General features: G+C 42.4%; 2 protein-coding genes across 4 annotated transcripts in view; both read left to right on the top strand.

Moving 5' to 3' along the window:
- Positions 1-11,925, top strand: part of pag1 (phosphoprotein membrane anchor with glycosphingolipid microdomains 1) — a 66,252-nt gene extending 54,327 nt beyond the window's left edge. Inside the window, exons 8-9 of the mRNA XM_049602242.1 lie at positions 7,712-7,771; positions 8,083-11,925. Coding sequence (XP_049458199.1) covers positions 7,712-7,771; positions 8,083-8,445 — 423 coding nt within the window. The 3' untranslated portion in view covers positions 8,446-11,925. The remainder of the gene's footprint in view (positions 1-7,711; positions 7,772-8,082) is intronic.
- Positions 11,926-15,166: 3,241 nt separating this feature from the next.
- znf704 (zinc finger protein 704) overlaps positions 15,167-21,148 on the top strand; it is a 78,386-nt gene continuing 72,404 nt past the window's right edge. For 2 of the 3 annotated variants that reach the window (XM_049603332.1, XM_049603331.1), the window contains exon 1: positions 15,167-16,056. In XM_049603332.1, the coding sequence (XP_049459289.1) occupies positions 15,796-16,056 (261 nt within the window). In that variant the 5' untranslated portion in view covers positions 15,167-15,795. The remainder of the gene's footprint in view (positions 16,057-21,148) is intronic. The other variant, XM_049603330.1, reaches the window with a different exon arrangement.

The following is a 21,148-nucleotide window of genomic DNA, read 5'->3' on the forward strand; positions in this document are numbered from 1 at the left end:
TATTGGTGCGATAGTGATACTCAGTACGTTTACAGTTTACAGTACGAGCTCATAGCTCGGCTAATCAGTCAAGTAGGACTCTTGTCTGAGTACACATGCAGAAGAGAAAATCAAATTTCTGACCAAGTACGTTTGACTCTGCCTCAGTAGGCAGTGCTGTGTCCTTAAAAATATAGTGTGTGTTGAACTAGTTCAGGTTCTTGTTCAGAAACTTTTTTAAATAAATCTGCATTTCACGTTTTCCGACCATCCATAAACTTCAAAATCTTTAGCTCCTTAAGCTGTCCGAGCATGAATGTAGTTTCCTCATCCATCCACAAGTGCGTCTTCTGCCTCTCGGTGGCCATGGTGTTTGTTTGTTTATCCGCGAGTTACCGAACTGCTGCTATGTCATCTCCTTCTTCTTCCGGGTGAAAGCCTGCAAAAGAAAAAGCGGTGCATGCGCAGAACTCTGAGTCCGACTAGTCAGACTAAGCCAATAATTAGATTTTCTCAAGCTGCATGTAAACGTACTGACTTTGACATCTTGCATTTTGACGGACATTAAAGGCCCAGGCTCGGCCAATTTAAAATATTTTACTCATACTTAACTCATTTTTTAAGCTAGCACAAAGTCAGGGATATCATGTAAGACAACCTAAGGCACGATTCAAGGCTAGTCAGGGAGAGGTTTCTCTTATATCTTGTCTTAGAATCAACAGAAAGGGCTTCACAATAACTGCACGCTATGTTGGCCTCAATTTTCTTTAATTGAAATGTAACTCAAAGTTGTGCCATTAATCAGAAAGGATAAATCCCTAATCAGTAATGAGGTTTCAAATTTTAAGATTGACCCCGGTCACAGAGCAGTGCGATGACACTGGAAAGAAACCCAAAACCTGAACCTTATTGGTTCTCAGGTGTACATTCGCAGCACTGATTGTTGCTTTGCAGATAGAACTTTTATAAAACCAAGTTAGAGATTGAGACTGAAGAGACCATGTTCTTTTATAAAATTTTACAGCCATAAAAGTCAAAATAAACATTCTCAAAATATTACAGACTTTTTAAAGAATGATAGGAGCTTATTTTGGACAAAAATTCAGACAGTTCCCTGTTTTCCCCTTCTAATAATCTCCATGTAAACCAGAGATGGGTCGTCTACTGGGCAGCTCTGTAAACATCAACACAACTGGCTTGAGAAGGAGATCGCAGCGAACAAATGAAATGATGAGATGTGTGGCCACCACAATTATCATCTAAAATTGCCTGCTCAGAGCTGCTCTGGGGAGACTGACAGACTGAGAGAAGAAGAGCGAGAGGGGAAATGATGTAGCAGTGATGGGAGAGGAGAAGAATGAAAATGGGAGCTGGAGTGGGAAGAGCAGGCGAGAGTAATAGATGAAATAGAGATAGTGACAGAGAGATGATGGGAGATTGACTCAAAAAGAGCCGAGAGGACCGGGAGGCATAAAGGGTGAGACAGAAAGAGAGTCAAGAGTGAGAGGCAGTGAGATAGAGAGAAATAAAGAAAAAAGGAAACCCAGCGGCATACAAATGGAGCCATCTGTAGCTGAGAGGACGGAAGACAGATGATAGGAGGATGATAAAGAAGAAACAGTATTAGAGGGAGGAGAAGGGGTGAGGGATGGCGATGTAACGGAGGAGAGATGGAAGAAGAGTAAAAAGAAACAGGAGAGGTGAGAAGAAGAGGAGAAAAGCAGTTCAGTGTCATGCACTGAACAGAGCAGAGCTGCTGCTGCTGCTCTCAGCATGCCGCCCTCCACATGCGGAGATCCATCAGAGAAACACACAAACAAAGCAGCAAACACACACACTTACACACTCACAGCTCACAAAGAATTTCATCAGACTTTTAGATGCTGACAAGTCAATCTGCCACAAAGCTGCATGTGACTCTTTTACTCATAAGGTCTGTTTATGTTCACTGTCCTCTGCATTATTTTCCCTCCTGCTATTTTAAATGTAGCGACAGTTGATTATAATGTATCTCTGGCCTGGCTCTAAGGGCGGCAACGTTGGTTGGTCTGTCTGTCTGGACTGAAAACTCAACAACATTGATGGTGCCCAGAGACGATTTCTAATGTCTTTGTTAATCCCCTGACTTTTCCTCTAGTGCAGGGTTAGGCAACCTGTGGCTCCAATTTAATATTAAGTTATCGTTGTTGTAGGACATAGGTGTTTTTAACACTCTCCAATCGTAAAAATGTGTAGCCTATACACCGAATTAAAACATTTTGTCAACTTAAATGTGCGTCATACATATACGGCTTGGCGCCTTTTCTCTAAAATTTTGCCAAACCTCAATAGCAGTGGTTAGTTCTGAGTCTCCCTTAGGGCGTGGCTACGTTGTGATTGACATGGCGTCCTTGAGTTCTCAGATCCACCACCTAACTCCCTCCCAGCTCCACCCTCTCATTCAAAAATGGTAATTTCCGGCCCAAGTAAAACAAGATATCAATGGTCAAAAACCCGGGGTTTTAAAATAGTTTGCAAACTGATGGGTGGCGTCAGTTACTTCGTCCACTTCTTTTATATACATACATGTATAAACACTGATCAGCCAAAACATAAACCCACTGACAGGTGAAGTGAACAACATTGCTCATCTTGTTACAGAGCAATGTTCTGTTGGGAAACCTTTGGTTCTGACATTGATGTGGATGCCACCTGACATGCTCCCCCTGCCTAAACACCAGTGCAGACCAGGTACCCCCCATTATGGCAACAGCACTCCTCAGTGGCAGTGCCCCCCACAAAACCTGCTCAGTAATGACCCGAGGAATGTGACAAAGAGCTCAAGGTGTCGACCTGGCTTTCTAAATTCCCCAGATCCCAGTCTGATCAAACATCTGTGGGACGTACTGGTACCCCACCTCACAACCCATAGGACCCAAAAGATCTGAAGCTAACGCCCCAATGCCACACACCAAGGGACACCCTCCAGAGGTCCTGTGTCCATGCCTTCACAGGTCAGAGCCAAGTCCGGTCCAAGGAAGACCCACCGTAGATCGGGCTACCTCTAGTGTACCAGCACGTCCCACAAATGTTCAATCAGATTGGGATCTGGGGTATTTGGAGGTCAGGTCGATGCCTTGAGCTTTCTGTCACGTTCCTCAGGTCATTCATGAGCAGTTTTTGTGATGTGGCATGGTGCATTGTCTTGCTGGGGGCCACTGCTATCGACAAGTGTTGTTGCCATGAGGGGGTTTATTTTGCCTGCAATGGTGTTTGGGTGGGTGGAACACGTCACTTAGCAGCAGAACATTACACTGCAACAAGATGATAAATGTTATTCACTTCACCCACCAGTGGTTTTAATGTTTTGGCTGATCGGTGTAGATATATCCTTTATTTAAGCAGGTAAAAATCTCATTGAAATTAAAAATCAAGCAGCATAAAAGTATAGTATATGGTACACACATACAGTCATGCCCCCCTGTAGTATAGCTGTTTGTATTTGGTGCTAATTATACTGGCATACTAACAAATTGCTAAATATGCTTAATTAAATTGGTGACATTTGTAAACACTTGTTAGCAAAGGGCCCAGGCCAGATTCAAGCTAGGGCCACTGTGTGAAGGACTTAGCCTGAATAGCACACACTTTCTCTGTTGAGCTACTGGGAGCACCCCAACATTGACCTGCTTGTGACCATGTTAGCATGTTGTGGTTAGCATTTAGCTGTGCCTAAGCGCAGCCTCACAGAGCTCGTCACCACCCAGTCTGTTCAGGTCCTATCCCCTCACCAATGTGCTGTCCTTAGCCAAACCATTTGAGGCCAGTGGCTAACCGCAACTATCTTTGCACATGTGGAGAATGGATCATGGTTCTGTTACGAATCACACAGCAACAGAGCTGCTAATCCAGTCAATAGACGGGATTCCTGTTTCAACTTTGACCTACTGTACTTGCTGTAGTTATCAGCAAGTCACTTACAGTCACACAGTCAGCGGTCACTCTCATTTTGGTTTTACATGAATGAAGTGGTTTAGATAATATGATTGATGACGTGTTTATAAACTGATTGTCTGAGCTCTCCTATTCTGGTAGACCCTTCAAACGGAGAAAAATGCCTTCTCATAAACCAGAACTATCCTTTACAATACTTTATCCTCTTGGCTTTCTTTTCCTCTGTTCATCTCCTCCCCCTCTCCTTCTTTATCTCCTCTTTTTGTAATCACATCTCTATTCTCTCTCCTTTGTCTCTCCTATAGTGGCCAATTAGTTAATTACTGCTGCTCAGTTGGACAGCAGGCGAGTCTAGCCTCATCTGAACCCCAGTCTATGATAAAATCTTGATCTACTCCGCCATAATAAATCTCAGATCCCATAGTGACAGCCGCACACAATCAAAAATGTACTAATTTACAGACGCACCCACATGCACCTTGTTGCCATGTCTAGTCAGCATTAACTCTGTTATTTCTTCCCACCCCCCCCACATTATACTCATACACAGAAACTACAGCATGTGTGTGTTTACATATATTCTGCTGCACATAGACTCCCTGGGGCTGATTTAAGGTTAACCCTGAATGCTCCCGGCTCCCCGCGGTTTATGTCCATGTATGACTGGGAGCCGTCGGTGATTTGTCTTGTCAGATCAAGTGTGTGCGCTGTGCTTGTGTGTGTGTGCGTCTGAGCCTATGAGCGCCAGCTGGCCACCATCACTATGACAGTTAGTCTGGCTTCATGATGGATGATATGGGCCGTAGAAACTCTCTCTCTGTCTCTGTCTTACACACACACACACACACACACACACACACACACACATCTGTACAAATGCTGGGGTGCCTGTATGTAAATGTCTAAGAGGAATCCCCTCAGGTAGCAGCTCATACACACAGGGGCACGCTTTCACATATGCAGACATTTTTCTATACATACACGTGATTTCTTGTAAATATTCACCGCAGAAACACACAGAAACACACACTCTTCATCCTAAATGGGTATTTGTGACCTCTCATTCACAGTGTCTCAGATCCTGTGCAGCTGTATGATTATTGAACTGTTATAAACAGCAGTAACACTTGTTTGCAGTCATTTGCTTGTGTGTCGCTTGTGGGGGGTTTTATGCGCAGTGCAGGAAATGAATTTGACCCAGCCAGTGGGCTGCTGGGATATACGTTGGGGACATGGTCCAGGTAAACTGCTATAGTCAGCACTGCTGAGCTGCTAATCGCCAAAGGGAATCACTACTGTTAAATAGAGGAACTGAGTGTGTAAGATGTGTGTGTCAGTGTGATAAAGGTTATGATTTGAGTTCATGTTAATTTGGGTTTTATATATATTATCATTACAGTTTGCATGGAGTTGTTTATGAGCACAGGGAATGCAGATAATCTGTGTTGATGTATTCATACAGACTTGTATGTGCGTGTGTAAACATGCGCGTCAGCATGACTGACACATTGACACCTGAGTCGTCCATCTTCTGAGGCCACTGTAATCAGCTTACTGTCACACTCGCATGTCCTGGATGTCATTGTGTCTCCTACATACACATGAACACATTGACACAATCCCATCTGATGTACACACACACACACACACACACACACACACACACACACACACACACACACACACACGAACATCTTATTGTAACACGTCAAAATATTAATCTCTCAGATGTAATGTCTCGATGTGTATAGACACGAAACAAACACTGTTAAAGATCTTTATATTGGATGACTATCAGGGTTCCCACACAAGTTTATGGACAAAGGTTACTGCGACAATCAATTTATTTACACATAAAGGCCTGAAAAACAAGATTGTGAAATTCCATAATTTTTCCAGATTTTCCATGACCTTGGGAACCCTATATTTTTGCATGAAATAAAGTTTTGAGGAAATTGGCTTGATTTCATTTTAAAACATGGGAAGAAGGCAAGGAGCAACAAAGGATGAAATTTCCCCCCAAAAATGGCAAGAAATTAATAAAAAGAGAAAATTATAAACAAGAAAATTATTAAAAAAAGAAAAATAGAAAGAAATATAAAGTCAAACTAATAAGCAAAGACTTGGAAAGAGTGCTTAAAGGGATAGTGCACCCAAAAATGAAAATTCAGCCATTATCTACTCACCCATATGCCGACGGAGGCCCTGGTGAAGTTTTAGAGTCCTCACATCCCTTGCAGAGATTGGCGGGGGGAGTGGCTAGCACACCTAATGGCAGACGAAAAGTTGTTTGGAAAAATGTCATTTGAACTCTGTTTTTAGCCTCACTGTAGCCTGTAGCTCTGACTGCTTCTCTGTGCTCCGCACTCAAGACACAATCACAATCACAATTTGCTCAAGATTCAAAGGTTCAAAGGTTTAAGTACTTGCGAAAGGTGTCAGAAAGCAGCACACATGTCGCTCCAGAACTCAAAGGGTTAATTTCCATACATATCAAACTCAGGTTAAATACTGTGTTTAATGCTCACTGAGTAAATCAAAATTCCACTTCAATTTGCAACGGTGCCTGAACCAAGAATAAGCAGGCTGCAAATAAGATGAACAAACACTGCGAGGTGCACTCAGAGGTGCAGTGACTGGGTCAAGTCACCTGCGTCCATGTTTCACGCGCCAACTCCTCCAGGGCACTCTGCCTAATTGGTCGGCTAATTGAAGTGAAATGAAAAAGGCATCTGCTGCGTTACAGGGTGTGTGTGTCGAATCTATAAAAGTAATCATGCCTCCAATCATGCGTTGTCCATAAAGTAATGATATTGATTTAGGCATTTTGAGAATATGCCAGAGAAACATGTATCTGCATGAAGATATGACACATAGCCAGGGAGGAAGTGTTGATGGATGATCTCTGTGCACAGTTTCTCATTCAGTGCATAAGAGTGTGGCCTGTATGGTGATGTGTCCTTGACAAGTACCAAGTATTGTGCCTCAACAAGTGAACAGCTTTCTCTTTTTTCAAATGCATTAGCATTAACCTTGGTGCGCCCGGCTAAGGACTTAGTAAATCTGAATTTATTCCTTAGGTCGCGTCAGAAAGAGAGCACACAAAGCAAAGTATTTCCATCCAGTGAAGGGTGTAAAAAAAAAAAAGTCACAATATGATGTGTTTGCTCCGCACTGGCTGTGGTATTGAGGTTCATGTTAATCACTTTAGGTGTTTGGTGCTGCTGTCAGATGTGCTTTGTTGATTAATGGCTCCCTCATCGATCATAAGGCGACGCAGACAGAGCCTGTGCACAAAAACCATCACACTCCCTGTCACTGGATATCGACTTTTACTCAATAATTTTCTTAATGAATGAGTGGTTATATACAACATTAGCTTTATATGTATCACAGCAGATGCAGAGGTTTTGTTCTCCTATGCTGGTAATAGTTTAGAAGTTAATTTTATTGATCGGTTACCAAATGCTTTTGAAGACAAAGAGAGTTCAGGGATAATAAGAACTGCTGCCATATATTGAATTCCCTCAAAGTTATTCAGAACAGCTCTATCACTACGGTGTTTAAGTGTTAAAGTTCAACGCTTTTAATTATAAGAGAAACTGTTAAAACTCGACAGACTGATTCTTCCATGTTTACGACAGAAGAATAAAAATGTGGGACAACCCCTCAAATGTTCCCAACAGCCATTTTCAGGAGCCACTTTGTAGCATAAAACGTCTGATTCTGTACTCGGTCTTTTCTTTTCATACACTATGAGCCATATCTAAATCTATCTTTTTGTTCTTCTCTCCTCCAGTTACACTCCCCTCTGTCTCCAGCACCAGGGTTCGACAACCACATTCTGTCAGACAATGAGGTAAGCATGTGTTAAACTCCCTTACTCCCCAAACTGCCGTCTCCTCTCCCGAGACGGCAGCAAGTTACTCTGTGAATGCCAATGCTCTGAGCACCAGAAAGATTTTTTTTAAGAGGAAACTGGTAAAAGAGTCATACAGTCTCAGACAATATGCTATGAGAGAAAAACCTAGTGTGTATCTTTTAGTACAGATGCATCAGAGACTTTTTCTTCTTGTGTTCACAGTCGTGTTATCTCAATATCTGTAGTTGTGTTTCTAATGATTTTATACAAAATAGGGGCAATTCACGTGTTTCTTCTCTGTCCTTCAGTCAGCGGTGTATTCTACAGTCAACAAAACAAACTGTGACGATGCTGTGAACGAGGAAGACAAAGAGCACGACTACAGCAGCATTGCAGAGATCAAAGGTCTTGTCACGACCTCTTCCTCCAGTGACCTCTACGCCACCGTCCGAGACATCTACGCCCAGCCTGACGAGCCCCAGCCGGGGGAAGACCCCACTTTGGACAGCACAGATCCCGGCTATGAAACCATACGCATCCCAAAGACTAGTAGCTCGGATGATGACCACAGGGCTGGGCTGGGAGCGGAGGGGTCAGACGCCGCCAAGGCGGAGCCCGACTACGAGAGTGTTGCGGAGTTGGGTCTGGGCCGGGAAATGTCCCGCCTCTGAGATTTTCCCCTAATTGTCTTCATCTGTGGCGGTGCGGAGGAAGCTTCCTCTCTTGCATCTTACAGACGTCACTGTAATGCTCTGAGCCTGCTACCAAGCATGCTTTTGGTGCATGACTTGGGGAAAATGGCAGAAAATGGCTCACCACAGCATCCGTCATCAATGCATGAGTGTCCTCTTTACAGCTTGGGTACGGATTTTCATATCTGAAGTTTAATTTATCAACCACAATGAATGTCATTGGTACTGGTAGGCCTAGCAGAAAATCAACTGTAGTACCTCATTGGGCATTATAGCATAACTTATTTTTATGTATTTTTCACCCTGAGCCCTATTTTCTCATATTTTTGTGTCTAAGTGACTAATGGGAACAACATTTGTTTTAACTGATCCAGTATTGAGTGAGAGGGCTGAAGGTAGCAGCTGCGAAACAGGCTGCAGTGTAACCACTTGCAGCACACTATATGTACTGTCAATTTACATCCACAAAAAGTGCTTGTTTTTGCCACTGACAGGCTCAGATTGTTCCTGTAAGTGTCTGACATTATTGAAAGGATCCCTACAGGGATAGACCTTTTTGTTAAAGACTTGGATTTGGTTTGTTTAACCAGAAACAACCGCCAAAAATTGCCGTCACCAAATCCTCCTTTTACAGTTTTACAACCAGTATATTTTCACTCTAATTGTGTGAATTAAGGGTTTATTTCAACCAAACGAGAGTTGGTGGACATTGGAACAGTGGAAGGACGAAACAAGATGATTTTTGTGAATTTTATTTTGTTTCTGTTTACTTTAGCCCTGTTTCCACCAAACATTTTCGGTATGGTACCTTTGGAACCGAAAGTATCCTTCAGACATGGTGCCTAGACCCTAGCGTTTCCACCGCAAACTGTACCCTTAAATGTGGGTGGAGTTGTTGTCACTCACAGTACAGCACGGAACGGTTCCATTGGTAACATCCAGTGGAAAAGCATACCGAACTGCACCGTACCGTACTGCTCGGTGGAAACTGGGCTTTTGAGGTTTGTTTTACCATACTACAATGACAGTTTATATAAATAGAATCTGGTGGCTTTAGCACGAGTGATTTCAGGGCAGTTTCTGGTTAAGCAAAGAAGATCTTGCCTTTGTCTATCTTTGTAGGGATCCACAATGTTGTCAGACTCTTACAAAAACAATCTGAGCCAGTCAATGGCAAAAACAAGCACTTTAAGTGGAGGTAAATTGACAGTGCGCCGTTACCTCGAGTGGTCACTTTGCAGCCTGTAATTGCCGGCTGCAGCACTCTCACTCAATCCTGCACCAATTTCAAAAATGGTTGTTCCCGTTAGTCACTTAGACACAACAACATGTGAAAAATGGTTCCAGGTTGAAAAATACATAAGTTTAATCATGTGGATGGGTGCATTTTGGATCATCATTAAATTCCTCTTTTGTCTTTTTGACACCGCATATCATGGACACATTCAAGAGCACTTAACTGTGGATGAAGGTCAAATATCAAATATCCAGTCACAACACATGTGCAACATTTCAAGGGTTAGCTGAAGACGCTATCAGTGCCTGTGATTTAAAAAAAGAAAAAAAAGAAAAAGATATGAAGAATTTAGTGCCATATAATCATGAAGTTCATGCACTTACTGTACATATGAAGGAATCATTATTTGTATGCCCCTTCTGCAGCTGCTAGTGACTTTCTAGCTTCCTCTAGGTGACTCAGTGTCATGTTTTATTGAGGCGTGAGATGGGTTATTTCGAGCTATTTTTTTGTCAGGTTTGGCAGCACCTCCACTGTGCATTCTCAGCTTAAGATTCTAGGCATAGAAAGCAAAAGCCAGCCTCATCTGTGACCAAATGGATAGTTGAAACAGTTCGATAGATGATGTGGAATTGAGGAAACAAGGGAAGGAAGTTTGTATTTCATGATACATTTTGAAAGCATTTTTAGACATTTTACAGTCCATGTCAACCTTTTTTTGTGAAATTCATATTTATTTGAACATGCATATTGTTGTGTAATTGTGAAATGTTAAAGAGTATGTCTGTGAGAGATACGTAAATAGGGTTTTCTAGCGTTTCTATTAAGATACTAAATGAAAGTGAGTTGTGATGTCGTGACAGTTGTAAAGGTACGCTTTCCCCTGACTTTTTAAAAAGAGAATTCATTGTTTAAAAAAAAATACATGATGCTTTTTTTCTGTCATTTTGCACAGGGGGCAAAAACAAATTCAAATGTGATCAAATGACACAAGAAACCTGCATTATTAATACAGATCTGTTGATCAACTGTATATTTTGGTTGTCGTGTTCTTGAGCCTACTCTTGGTACATTATACAGTCTTCAGTTGGCATCCCAGATGATTTTAAAGCACAAGGTTTGATATCATGGTACTGCGTTTATATACTGCATCATCACAATACAGCTGCGTCTCTGCACAATTTGAATATCTAATGCTTTTTAACCTCTGAGGAAACCATTCTGTCTGTTTGTAGCTTGTAATGACGACATGCCAACCAAGGCTTGTACATACACAGAGCACTATTTTAACCAACTGTTACTCGCTGGAAGTTTTATGTAAGCTTTTACTTATTTGTACAATGTCCAGAGTGGTATTATTTTAAAATAAGTCTGTTAAGAGCACTGATGTATGTCTGCATTGTTTTAAGGAAAACTTGTCTGATGTTTTTTTTTTTTTTTAGAAAAAATTGAAACTCAAAGTTGCCAAATAGCTTTTGAGTTCTGAGATATAGTAACAAATCAAATGTCAGAAACATGGTACAGTGTTTTGGTACATGCATTTTAAGAAACGGTGAGTGTGGTACTTTCATTTAAAATTAATGTGTCGATACTGTTGTTTGATGTTTGTTTTCAAATCGAACAGGGCCAATGCTTTTTTTATTTCTTTATTTTTGGCTGTAAATATCTCTTTTACTGCTCCAGTATCTCCCGTCCTTGCAGAAAAATTGGTGTCATCTGTTTCCACCCACATCGAAATATCAGAGCATTACAACATCTCCAGCCTTAGTTCATGTTTCATTAGACATGCAGGAGCTTGTTGGTGGCTCAGACAAAGACAGCCAGCCTGCGCTGACTGGTATTAGATTAATAAATACCAGACATTTGAAATGCTTTAACATTTTCCTAGAAATGCTATGGTGAAAGAGCATTTTAAATGCAATCCATCCCATGTTTTATCAACGAAAACGGGTGAATGAAGCCTGTTTAGGGGGGAAAAAAAACAAGAAAAATGTTCATTTCTGCAAAGAAGTAATTATCATTGTCATTTACACTCCCAAAAAATGATTGTTTCTACCGAATGATGTTTCTGTGTATCAGGCCTGTGCCATCATTTAGATATAACAGTGTTCACAGAAAGCTAGAAATGACCTCTAAGGAAATTATCTGCCAAAGGGGGTGTTTTAGTGCCAAATCTAAGCAGGACAACACACACACACACACACACACACACACACACACACTCGGAGTTAATAGACACTTACCTAAAATCACTTATTCTCTCTAGCTGTCTATCTTGGTCATAAACACACACACACACACACACACACACACACACATTCCCCTTCAGGGAATTAGGACGTGGTGGATGCTCGGAGATGCTCCCTTACTGCCTCTCCTTCAGCTCCACTACTCCCATAATGAGACCATTTGTTCCCCCTACAACCAGCAGACAACTCTGTGGTGACACCTGCCTTTGATCACAGGGCAAAGCCTGTTTTGGAAGTTATGGCCACATCTGTCACTCCACTCTGTCCGGTTTCCATTCTCTGCATGTAAATATTTTATGACATGAATTGTTCTATTAAAAAATATATATATAATGAATTGTGTCATTGTGTCTTTTTATTCACTCGGGGCACTATCATGGAGAATGAATGTAATCTGCATATGATTTTGTAAAAAAAAAAAACATTAGGTTTGACGTTAATGAGGCTATTTTTTACCGTGATAGCATTCGTTGGTATATTCTGTCTGCCACATGGGGCGATAATCACGATGAATGAATTAGCCTCCTGCTAAACTTGATTTATCACATCGCCATGAACTTTCTAATCAAGATGGACACATTTGAAAGTCTGACTCTGTGCCCTTATTTAAAATGTGCTGGGAGAGCTCTTGCAGGAAGGTGTTTGATAAGGCATGGTGACCAAGATTTTGAGACAATGGGCCCCTGAATGCAGAAAGGCAAAATGGCCCATCACGTCTCCTGCTGAGGAGCAAGACAGAGATTTTATCGGGGTTTGCCTTGTTTTTATCGAATCTTCTTTGCACTTTTTATAATTTTTTTTGTGTTTCCGTGTCTCTTTGTGGAAATGTGTCTCTTTGGAGTCATCTTGTATCTTTTTGGTAGTTTTGTTTCTGTCTCTGGTCATTGTTTGTCTCTTTGTAGTCCTTTTGTGTCTCTTTGTGGTTATTTTGTGTCTTCTTGTAGTCGTTTGTGTCTCTTTGTGGTCATTTTGTGTCTTCTTGTGGTTATTTTGTGTCGTCTTGTAGTTATTTTGTGTCTTCTTGTAGTCATCATGTTGTGTCTCTTTGGGTTTGTTTTGCTCATTTTTGTAGTTATTTTGTGTCTCTTTGCAGTTCTGTTGCAGTCATTTTGAGTCTCTTCCTAGTCGATACATGATAATTTGACTGACACTAAGCAGGTGAAGGCCAGTGGGACCCTTGGAGCTTTGGGGCCCCTGGGCCGTATCAGTAATCCAACCATGAGGATGACAGTGTGGGATGAAGGATCAACAATATTAATCCTTAGCTGTATGTTTATTTGTTTTACACACTGTTCTTTTGTTTTTCCAGCATGTCTTGCTTTTTACTTACCTCACCCATTTTGTTACCTCCACCAAGGAGGTTATGTTTTCGCCGGCGTTGGTCTGTTTGTCTGTTTGTTTGTCTGCAAAATAACTCAAAAAGTTCTGAACAGATTTTGATGAAAGGTTGATAATGGCACAAGGAACAGATGATAAAATTTTGGTGGTGATCGGTTGAAGCGAAGTGGATAAAATAATAAAATGGCAGGAAATCCGAGCTGCTTGGCGGAGGTCTGCTCTCTCCGAGTGCTTTTCTAGTTGGATATAAAATCTGCCAAAAAGTATAACTCTGTGTTCTTCATTATCGTTGTTGTTGTTGAAAGAAAAATAGAAAAATATTACAATAATATCTTGTATTTACCAGTGCTGTCTGTATCTAACACTAATGTGCCATAAAAATATTCTTTTTTAAAACACGGGACACATTTATCAGATATATCTTTCCTTCTCAGTGAGCAACAACTTGAGTCACATTGTGAGATCACACTTTCTTATTTAGTACAGGGTGTAGCTTATATGAGAGAGTAAGCCGCCTGTGATTGCTGTTATATTCAGTGTTGAAAATGAAGAGCACAGTAAAAGGAACAAAGACTGCTGGCTTATTGTTATCATTACCCTGTGGCATCAGATACACATATCAAAGGCTGACCTCACCTTATTTATCTGATGGGACTGCCTAAGATTTGGTTGGCTCTTGCCCCGGCAGAAACCTGATGTGCAAGGCTGTTGGCATAGATGGATTACTGAACGGGCTTACCGGGCACAGGTCCTAGGACCCAACGTATCGGGACCCCGCTGGCCTTCACCTGCAAAATGTCACTCAAAACTACCACATATTGACCAGGAAGAAACTCAAAATAACCACAAAGAGACAAAAATATCCCAAACATATGCAAAGGAACTGCAAAGAGACACAAAATGACTACAAAATCAGGCAAAACAAACACAAAGACACACAAAACAACTACAAAGAGACTCAAAATGACCAAAAAAGGACAAAGAAATTACCTTAGTATGAAACAAAACAAGCACAGGAGACACAAAACAATAAAAAAGGCATACAGTTACCTTAATATGACACAAAACAAGCACAAGGAGACACAAAATAACCAATAAAAGACACTAAATTACCTCAAAGACCTAAAAAATTACTGTAGAGACAAGAAAATGACATCAAAGGGACAAAAAATGACAAAAAAAGGACAAATTTGCCTCAAAGAAACACAAAAAGACCACAGAGAGAAGATAAATCAAAAAAGGATGCATGACGGCTAATGAAAAATGCAAAACCACCACAAAGTCTGTGTGTCTTGCTCCTATGTATAGAGGTGGTGGGGCCTTTTGCATGTCTGTGCCCAGGGGCCTGTAGTGTTTTAATGTGCCCATGTTTGTTGGAGCATGTTCTGTCCAGTGCATCCAGTAGAATAAAACTAGAATGTTAAAAAATGACAACCCCATAAGATATTAAATCATCTGTTGTGTTTATAAATGCATTCATAAAAGCAGACCAGTGGAGTCCATGACTTTCATTTAGGAGCCAGATCGTAGTAATTTTGAAGTCCCATGGCACCTGGAAAGTAGGCTACATGCTTTCAACAACTAGGTTAAAGCATGAAGCATGTCTGTGTGGTCAAAGTTTTCCTCTCCCTAGCCTAAATTCCCCCTCTTCCCTCTTCTTTCCTCCTGCCATACCCCCTCCCATCTCGTTTCCTCTCCATCCTTGCGTCATTGTTTTGAATGGAGCATCCTCCCGGCTTGCATTACCTTCTGTCGGAGGAGAAGGGGGAGCGGTGGGGGCTTGTGGAGGCGTGTGCTGCGCCGACCAATTGCAGCCCGCCCTGGCCGCCGGACCGCACATGTTTACAGGCAGCATTCCGCCGGTAAAGGCCCAGCTCGGTCGGAGCCGCGCGCGGACTGGAGCTAACAGTCGCTGGAGCTGGAGTCACGTAACGGTCGTGTTTTCAACCGTTTCCAGCACCTGCGGACAAGTGGCGATGTACGGGGTCGAGCGACATTAAATAACTCGACGCATCTGCTTCCGTTCCTCCATGTCTAAGTCGTTAAATCACGGTTAAGTCGCCATTTTGTGAAATCGTGTACAAATGTCATCTCGGCTCCTGAAAGTAACGGTTCGTCCGTGTTTTCCCGCCGCCTCCTCAGCTCGCAGGGAGCAGTGGGGAAAACAAACAGGTCGAACGGAGGAAGATTGGTAGCCGGTTGGATGTGGAGGTTGTTTGGCGGCGAATGAAGCGTTGTCTCGCTATCGGCTTTTGTCCGGTGCTTATTCAAAGTTGTCCTGCGGTGTTCGGTACTTGTGAGTGCGGTGCGTTCAGGCCCCTGTTTGGAGGATTCGCCTTCCGAGTATGTTGCCGCTTTCTAACATTTTATCAGGGCTGTTGGAGCGCGTAGTCTACCCGCTGCGGTTTTGTGTTTTTCTCGACGTTGTTAACCGGTTATAATTCGACGTTTAATGGTTTAATTCACCGGTTGGCCGCCCCTGAATTCAGCGAGACACTTTTAGACATGCATACGAGGCGTTTGGTGAAGCGGTCGATCCTCGGCAGCCGCGTTTATGCGCCGAGTCCGACGGGGGACGGTGCCCCGGTGACAGGAGTGGTCCAGGCTGTCAAGCAGGAAAACAGAGACGTCTCGGCCGTAGGAGCCCGGCGCAGCGTCTACACTGTGCTCATGCAAGACGGGAGCCTCAAGGAGTTTTCCGAGGAGGAGATAGCCACGGGGTCCAGCCACACTGCAGCCAAAGGACCGCTCAAGTCCAGCTTGAAGGTGTGTGTGTGTGTGTGTGTGTGTGTGTGCGCGTGTGTGTATGTGTGTGTGTGTATATGTGTGTAAAAGCGCCCCGGCCGGCAGGCAGCGCTTCACTGTTTTTGTTGTGCGGTGTTTTGCAGCGTTTAACCGCTTCCTGCACGGAGCGGATTTAACGGTGTCGCCGCCGCTGCTGCTGCTCATGTCAAATTTAACCTGCGGGGACAAAACCAGCACCATTCAGACGAGATATGCTGCAAATTCGTTTGCATATTGCATCAAATAACGGGCTGTCATGATATTTGGCGACATCAGATATATGGGACAAAGGGCTTGATAGGGCCTGCGCAATGTTTATGTGGGCTAGTGGGTGGGTAAGCCGAGGCAAACAAACACGCTCTGACTGCAGCGTTTTGGACTGATGTGAGGAGCTTGTTTCTGCACGTATATAGGCTTATGATTTACATCACATGTATGCACAAAAAAGTCAATCGTGCATTAGATTGCACATTATGCACTTAAACAATGCATTATATTTTGCACATTTTCATTGACAGATGATGCAGCTTATCACCCAGTTGAACATTATAGGGCTTTACTTACCACAACAAGGCTATTATTGTTAACAACGGTTAAAAATAGACAGTGTGGGCTTCCTGTAACATTAGAGGCAGAATAGGAAGTTTCGATGATGTCCAAATTTGCAGTTCTGTTGTGGGCCTAATTAGCAGTGACCTAATTGCCTTCATTTTCAACTTGCATGCTTTGGTGTCACATGGCCTCAGATAAAGATTGTATGAGGAAGAGAAGCCAGTCCAGCTTTTGGATGAAAACACAGTTTGTGGAATTGGGGAAGTGTGTGTGTGTGTGTGTGTGTGTGTGGTGTCCTTTTTATAGTGAGGGAGTGACTGAGGAATGCATGTGACCGAATAACGGCTTGTTTACGGCCTGATTTTGATTTATTTTGCTTGGTGTGGTTGTGTGCCTCCTTTCAGTCATGTGTGTTTGTTGTGTTTTGATATGTTATTGATAAAGTAAAAGGCAGGCTGCAGTCCTGGGTCTTATTTCCTTATTCAAAACGGAAATGTTCTGCCGCTATTTGTTACCACACATGCTGGACTGCTCACATTTCCTTTATGTAAATGTGAGACATATGGAGGGTGTACATGTACAGATGCAGCAGCAACACTCTGAGAAGCTTCTAAATCTCAAATGAAGTTGCAGATTAATCTTTAAACTTTTACTCAGACATGTCAGACCTTAACATAGAGGAATGCAACAGCTCTTTATGGGGAATTGTCAGACCTTTGAGTGATAAGAAATGCTTTGTAAACCTGGGCTCTGTTGTTTTGCATGTGCACATGTGTGTATGCAGTGCAGCACTCGCAAAGCTGTTGCACAATTCCTTACAGTCACCACTGCAGGCTGGAGTAGTGCAGCTGAGGCTGAGAGCGTCGCCCTGTCAGCACAATGGTCAAGTCTCTTTCAGCTCTAAATTCCCACTGAGGTCGAAAACAAGCCATGAAATTAGGAGGAGGGGGTGTGTGCCCTGTGTGTGTGGATTCACATGTGGATCTGTGTTGCTGTTTGTGTACGTGGATGTGCTCTTTCCCTTATGTGTATTTGTATGTTTAATGAGTTAGAGCTGACTACTTTGAATTTTGGAGTGGGGGTTGTTTGTGAGGGCAAGCCGCCCTGTTTGAGCAGCAGCTGTACAGCCAACAAAGCAGGCACCCCCAGGTTGGCAACGGGTGGCGTGCTCCAAAGAATCTGGATGCTTGGCACATTGCCCGGTATGGCAAACGAATGCCCCCTGTTCTGGAGGGGGGTGCAGGATACCACTTGTTGACTTGTTGGTTTGTGCAAGTGTGTGTTGTGTGTGAGCAATGTTACGCAGATCTCTTGCTGCTAACAAAGAGGCGTTACTTGTTTTTGTTTTGCCGGGTGCTTTTGTTGCCCGTGCAGTTGTTGTTGTTGTTTGCGCTGATCGTATGCCGATGTGGGAGTCAATGAAGCAAGCTTGTTGACAGGAGCTGAGTGAGTCTTTGTTCTAAAGCGGTGATCCCAGGCAGGCAGGCCGGCGTCATCTGTCCTTATTGGTTGGCTGAGCAGCATCAGCATGGAGCACAGCGACCACAGGGTCAAGTCTGGAAGCTGTCTGTGATGATGTATGAGTAATCTTATAGGGTAAAGGAGGTGTGTGTGTTTATGTAGTGCTGTGAGCGCTGTGGCCACACAGAAACATTTTTAATCCACCTTTTTGCAATCTTGTTATGTGCGTCCTTCAGAAGTAATTCTGTCTCTCATTGGCAAACATGCTGTCAAATGTAGTCAAACATTTAAGTTCTGCAGAACAACCTCTACTACACCAAAAGAACTAGTGCTCAATGAAAATATCTAGTTGTGATTTTTATTTTTACCAGTACTGCGGTTGCAATTAAAACCACAAATAATTTCTATCAGGTTACCACCTGGCCTCTATATAGTCTTGAACAAGTTCTTTAAATCAAGCATCCTCACAAATTTATCTTGTTTATCATTAACACAATCAGATGGAACAATGCTATTGCTTATTGAGGTCCCTGCAAGGGTTCTTTCATTCAAAAAATGAACTTGTGTGTGCATTAATTATTTTATAAAATAAATATCTATACAAATTCAGCTACTATTTAGTCAGATATTACGCTAGGGAGCAATTGCTTTTGCTCAATGCTCATTGGATATTGTCTTAGATTTGTGTTGTCTTTTTCTGGTTTTAAAGGCTGCATTACAGAAATGTTATGCAATTTTCCAGACGTTCTAGCTGTTCCATTATTTGTCTTTATCCACTTAGTCATTATATCCACATTAACGATGATTATTTATGTAAAGATTTATGTAAAAATATTGTGATATTCAGTTTTCTCCATCCCGTCCAGCATTAGCGTCAATGTTATTCAGCCAGTAGTTACAGCTGAGGAAGATTTGCCTGCAGCAGTTGCTGCGATTTGAAAATTGCACTCCTTTGAATTGTGATTTTAATATATAACAATTGTACAGCTCTAGACTAAGTCATGTGTTAGGTTAAGCCCAGATCAAACCCAAGATTCACAACGAGACTAGTTGAAAACTTGCAACTCCTTGCAGTGTGCCAGTCTGCACCGTTCTGAAATCTGTCAGTTTACACCAGTTTTAACCAATTTAAAGGCTTTTTTTTTTTGTAGCGAGATAGAATTTGTAGCATCTTAAGATATGAATGAAGATAGTGATAATGAGATACCAGCTACACTTGCATTTCTAGTAGTGATGAAATGGCAAAAACAAAAAAATCGAGAGGGTTGTGGATTTGGAGCAGTCCATGAGCGCTTCAACAGAATGCCCAGAGGGTTATGCAAATTTATGCCGTGAACTTGAGACATGAGATCTCCCCTCTTTTGTCAGTTTCTCCCGTCTGTGCCCGGAGCAGTTAAATTGTTTAGGCGAGTAGGTGTCACCTCTAATCGGCAGAGAAAACACTATCGAGACAGCATTTCACCAGGGGAATGGTTGATGATAACGCTGCGCTTCTTGGTGACAGGTGAGCTACAGCCCCTAGATACTGAGCAGAAAACATACAGACACAGCTGTTCCTCAGACAAGTTGATGAGGTGTTTCTCTCTTTACTCTGTCCAAAACTCTGCCATTTTGACCAGCTGATCGTTTGCAACTGACTTGACCGGCTTTGCTACAAGATGACTGGCCGTTACAACAGGTGATGTGCCTTACATTCTTAAACTAGACACTGGCGATTTGACAAGCTGAGTTGCATGCAACACTATCAGCCTATCAGCTTGAGTCAAGGTGAGACGGGCTAACTCACATTGTTGCGACTTTTACCTGCAACCCTCTAAACCGGTTTTGTCTCGCTGAATCTTTGGTCTGAACTATGCTTTAAAAAAACTAAATGTCAGAGCAGTGTGACATCGTCGATTAATCATTAACATTCCTAACCCTGGTAACATGCACTAGATGTGCTAACACAAATACTTCCTAGCAACAAAGAACCATATGAGCTGAAAGACACAGTCGGTCCACAGGATTCAATTTATGGTCTGTGTCAGCTTGCTTTATTATGACCTTTGACCCATAAAGGTTCAAGACTCTTTACACTTGACAAACTGCCCAAAGCAAGTAGGTTATGAGTTTCTGCGTGAGTTTCTGTGTGGGAGAGAGAAGGGAAGATAATGAGTGGTGCGATATGAGGGACACTCGGGATATCTTTTGTGTGCGCACATGCACACACACGTATACATCAGCTTTGACACATGCAACTCACATTTCACAAACGATTTGGCACGCTTCACATTTTCCTGGCTCCGTGAAATGCCATCATTCATAAGCCTGGCGAAAGGAAGGAATTGCTGTTGGTTTTATCCGAGGAGTACACTCGTCATGCACACAACACCTAATCTTCCCCGAGCCGGTGTAATCCATCTTGTTGTTTTACTCAAGTCTGTGTTTTCACAGGGCATTTTGCGCACCACTGAGTGTTCTTGCGACCAGCCTCAATCATGAGCGATACTCAATACTCAGTTCTCCTGTTTTTTTTTGTTTGTTTGTTTTTTGCTTACCTCATTAATCTAAGTAAATTATTCTCTTGGTGTTTGTGTGTGTGTGTGTGTGTGTGTGTGTGTGCATGTATGTGTGAGTGATTGACTAGGGTGCCATTGCCTTTTCCACAGTCAACCCTAATCATGTTACAGTGCTTTGAGATAATGATCTAGATCACACACACACATACACACACAAACTTGCCTGCATGTCATACTCCTCAATGCTCCATTGGCATGGGCAGCCATGTGTGTCACTCTGGCTGTGTTTTGGCCTTTTCTCAGCGTGTTTCTAAGAGCCTGATGGCTTTAGTTACCTGCAGAGATGTGTGTGTTGGTGTGTGCGTAGGTGCATGCAGGTATTCATGTGCAGAAGCATGCCATTTGTTGCTGTTGTGTAAGAGAAGAGATGATGTTTTTTTTTTTCTTTCTTTCTTACATTGCTACAGGTGGGCGTTTTCTGATGGAAGAAATGCTTTTATTTTGTCATAGTATGTCAGATAGAAGTTCATGTTGGGAAGTGTGTGTGGCACTTGGATGTGATT

This window comes from Epinephelus fuscoguttatus, linkage group LG17 (assembly GCF_011397635.1).
Source record: "Epinephelus fuscoguttatus linkage group LG17, E.fuscoguttatus.final_Chr_v1".
Taxonomy (NCBI): domain Eukaryota; kingdom Metazoa; phylum Chordata; class Actinopteri; order Perciformes; family Serranidae; genus Epinephelus; species Epinephelus fuscoguttatus.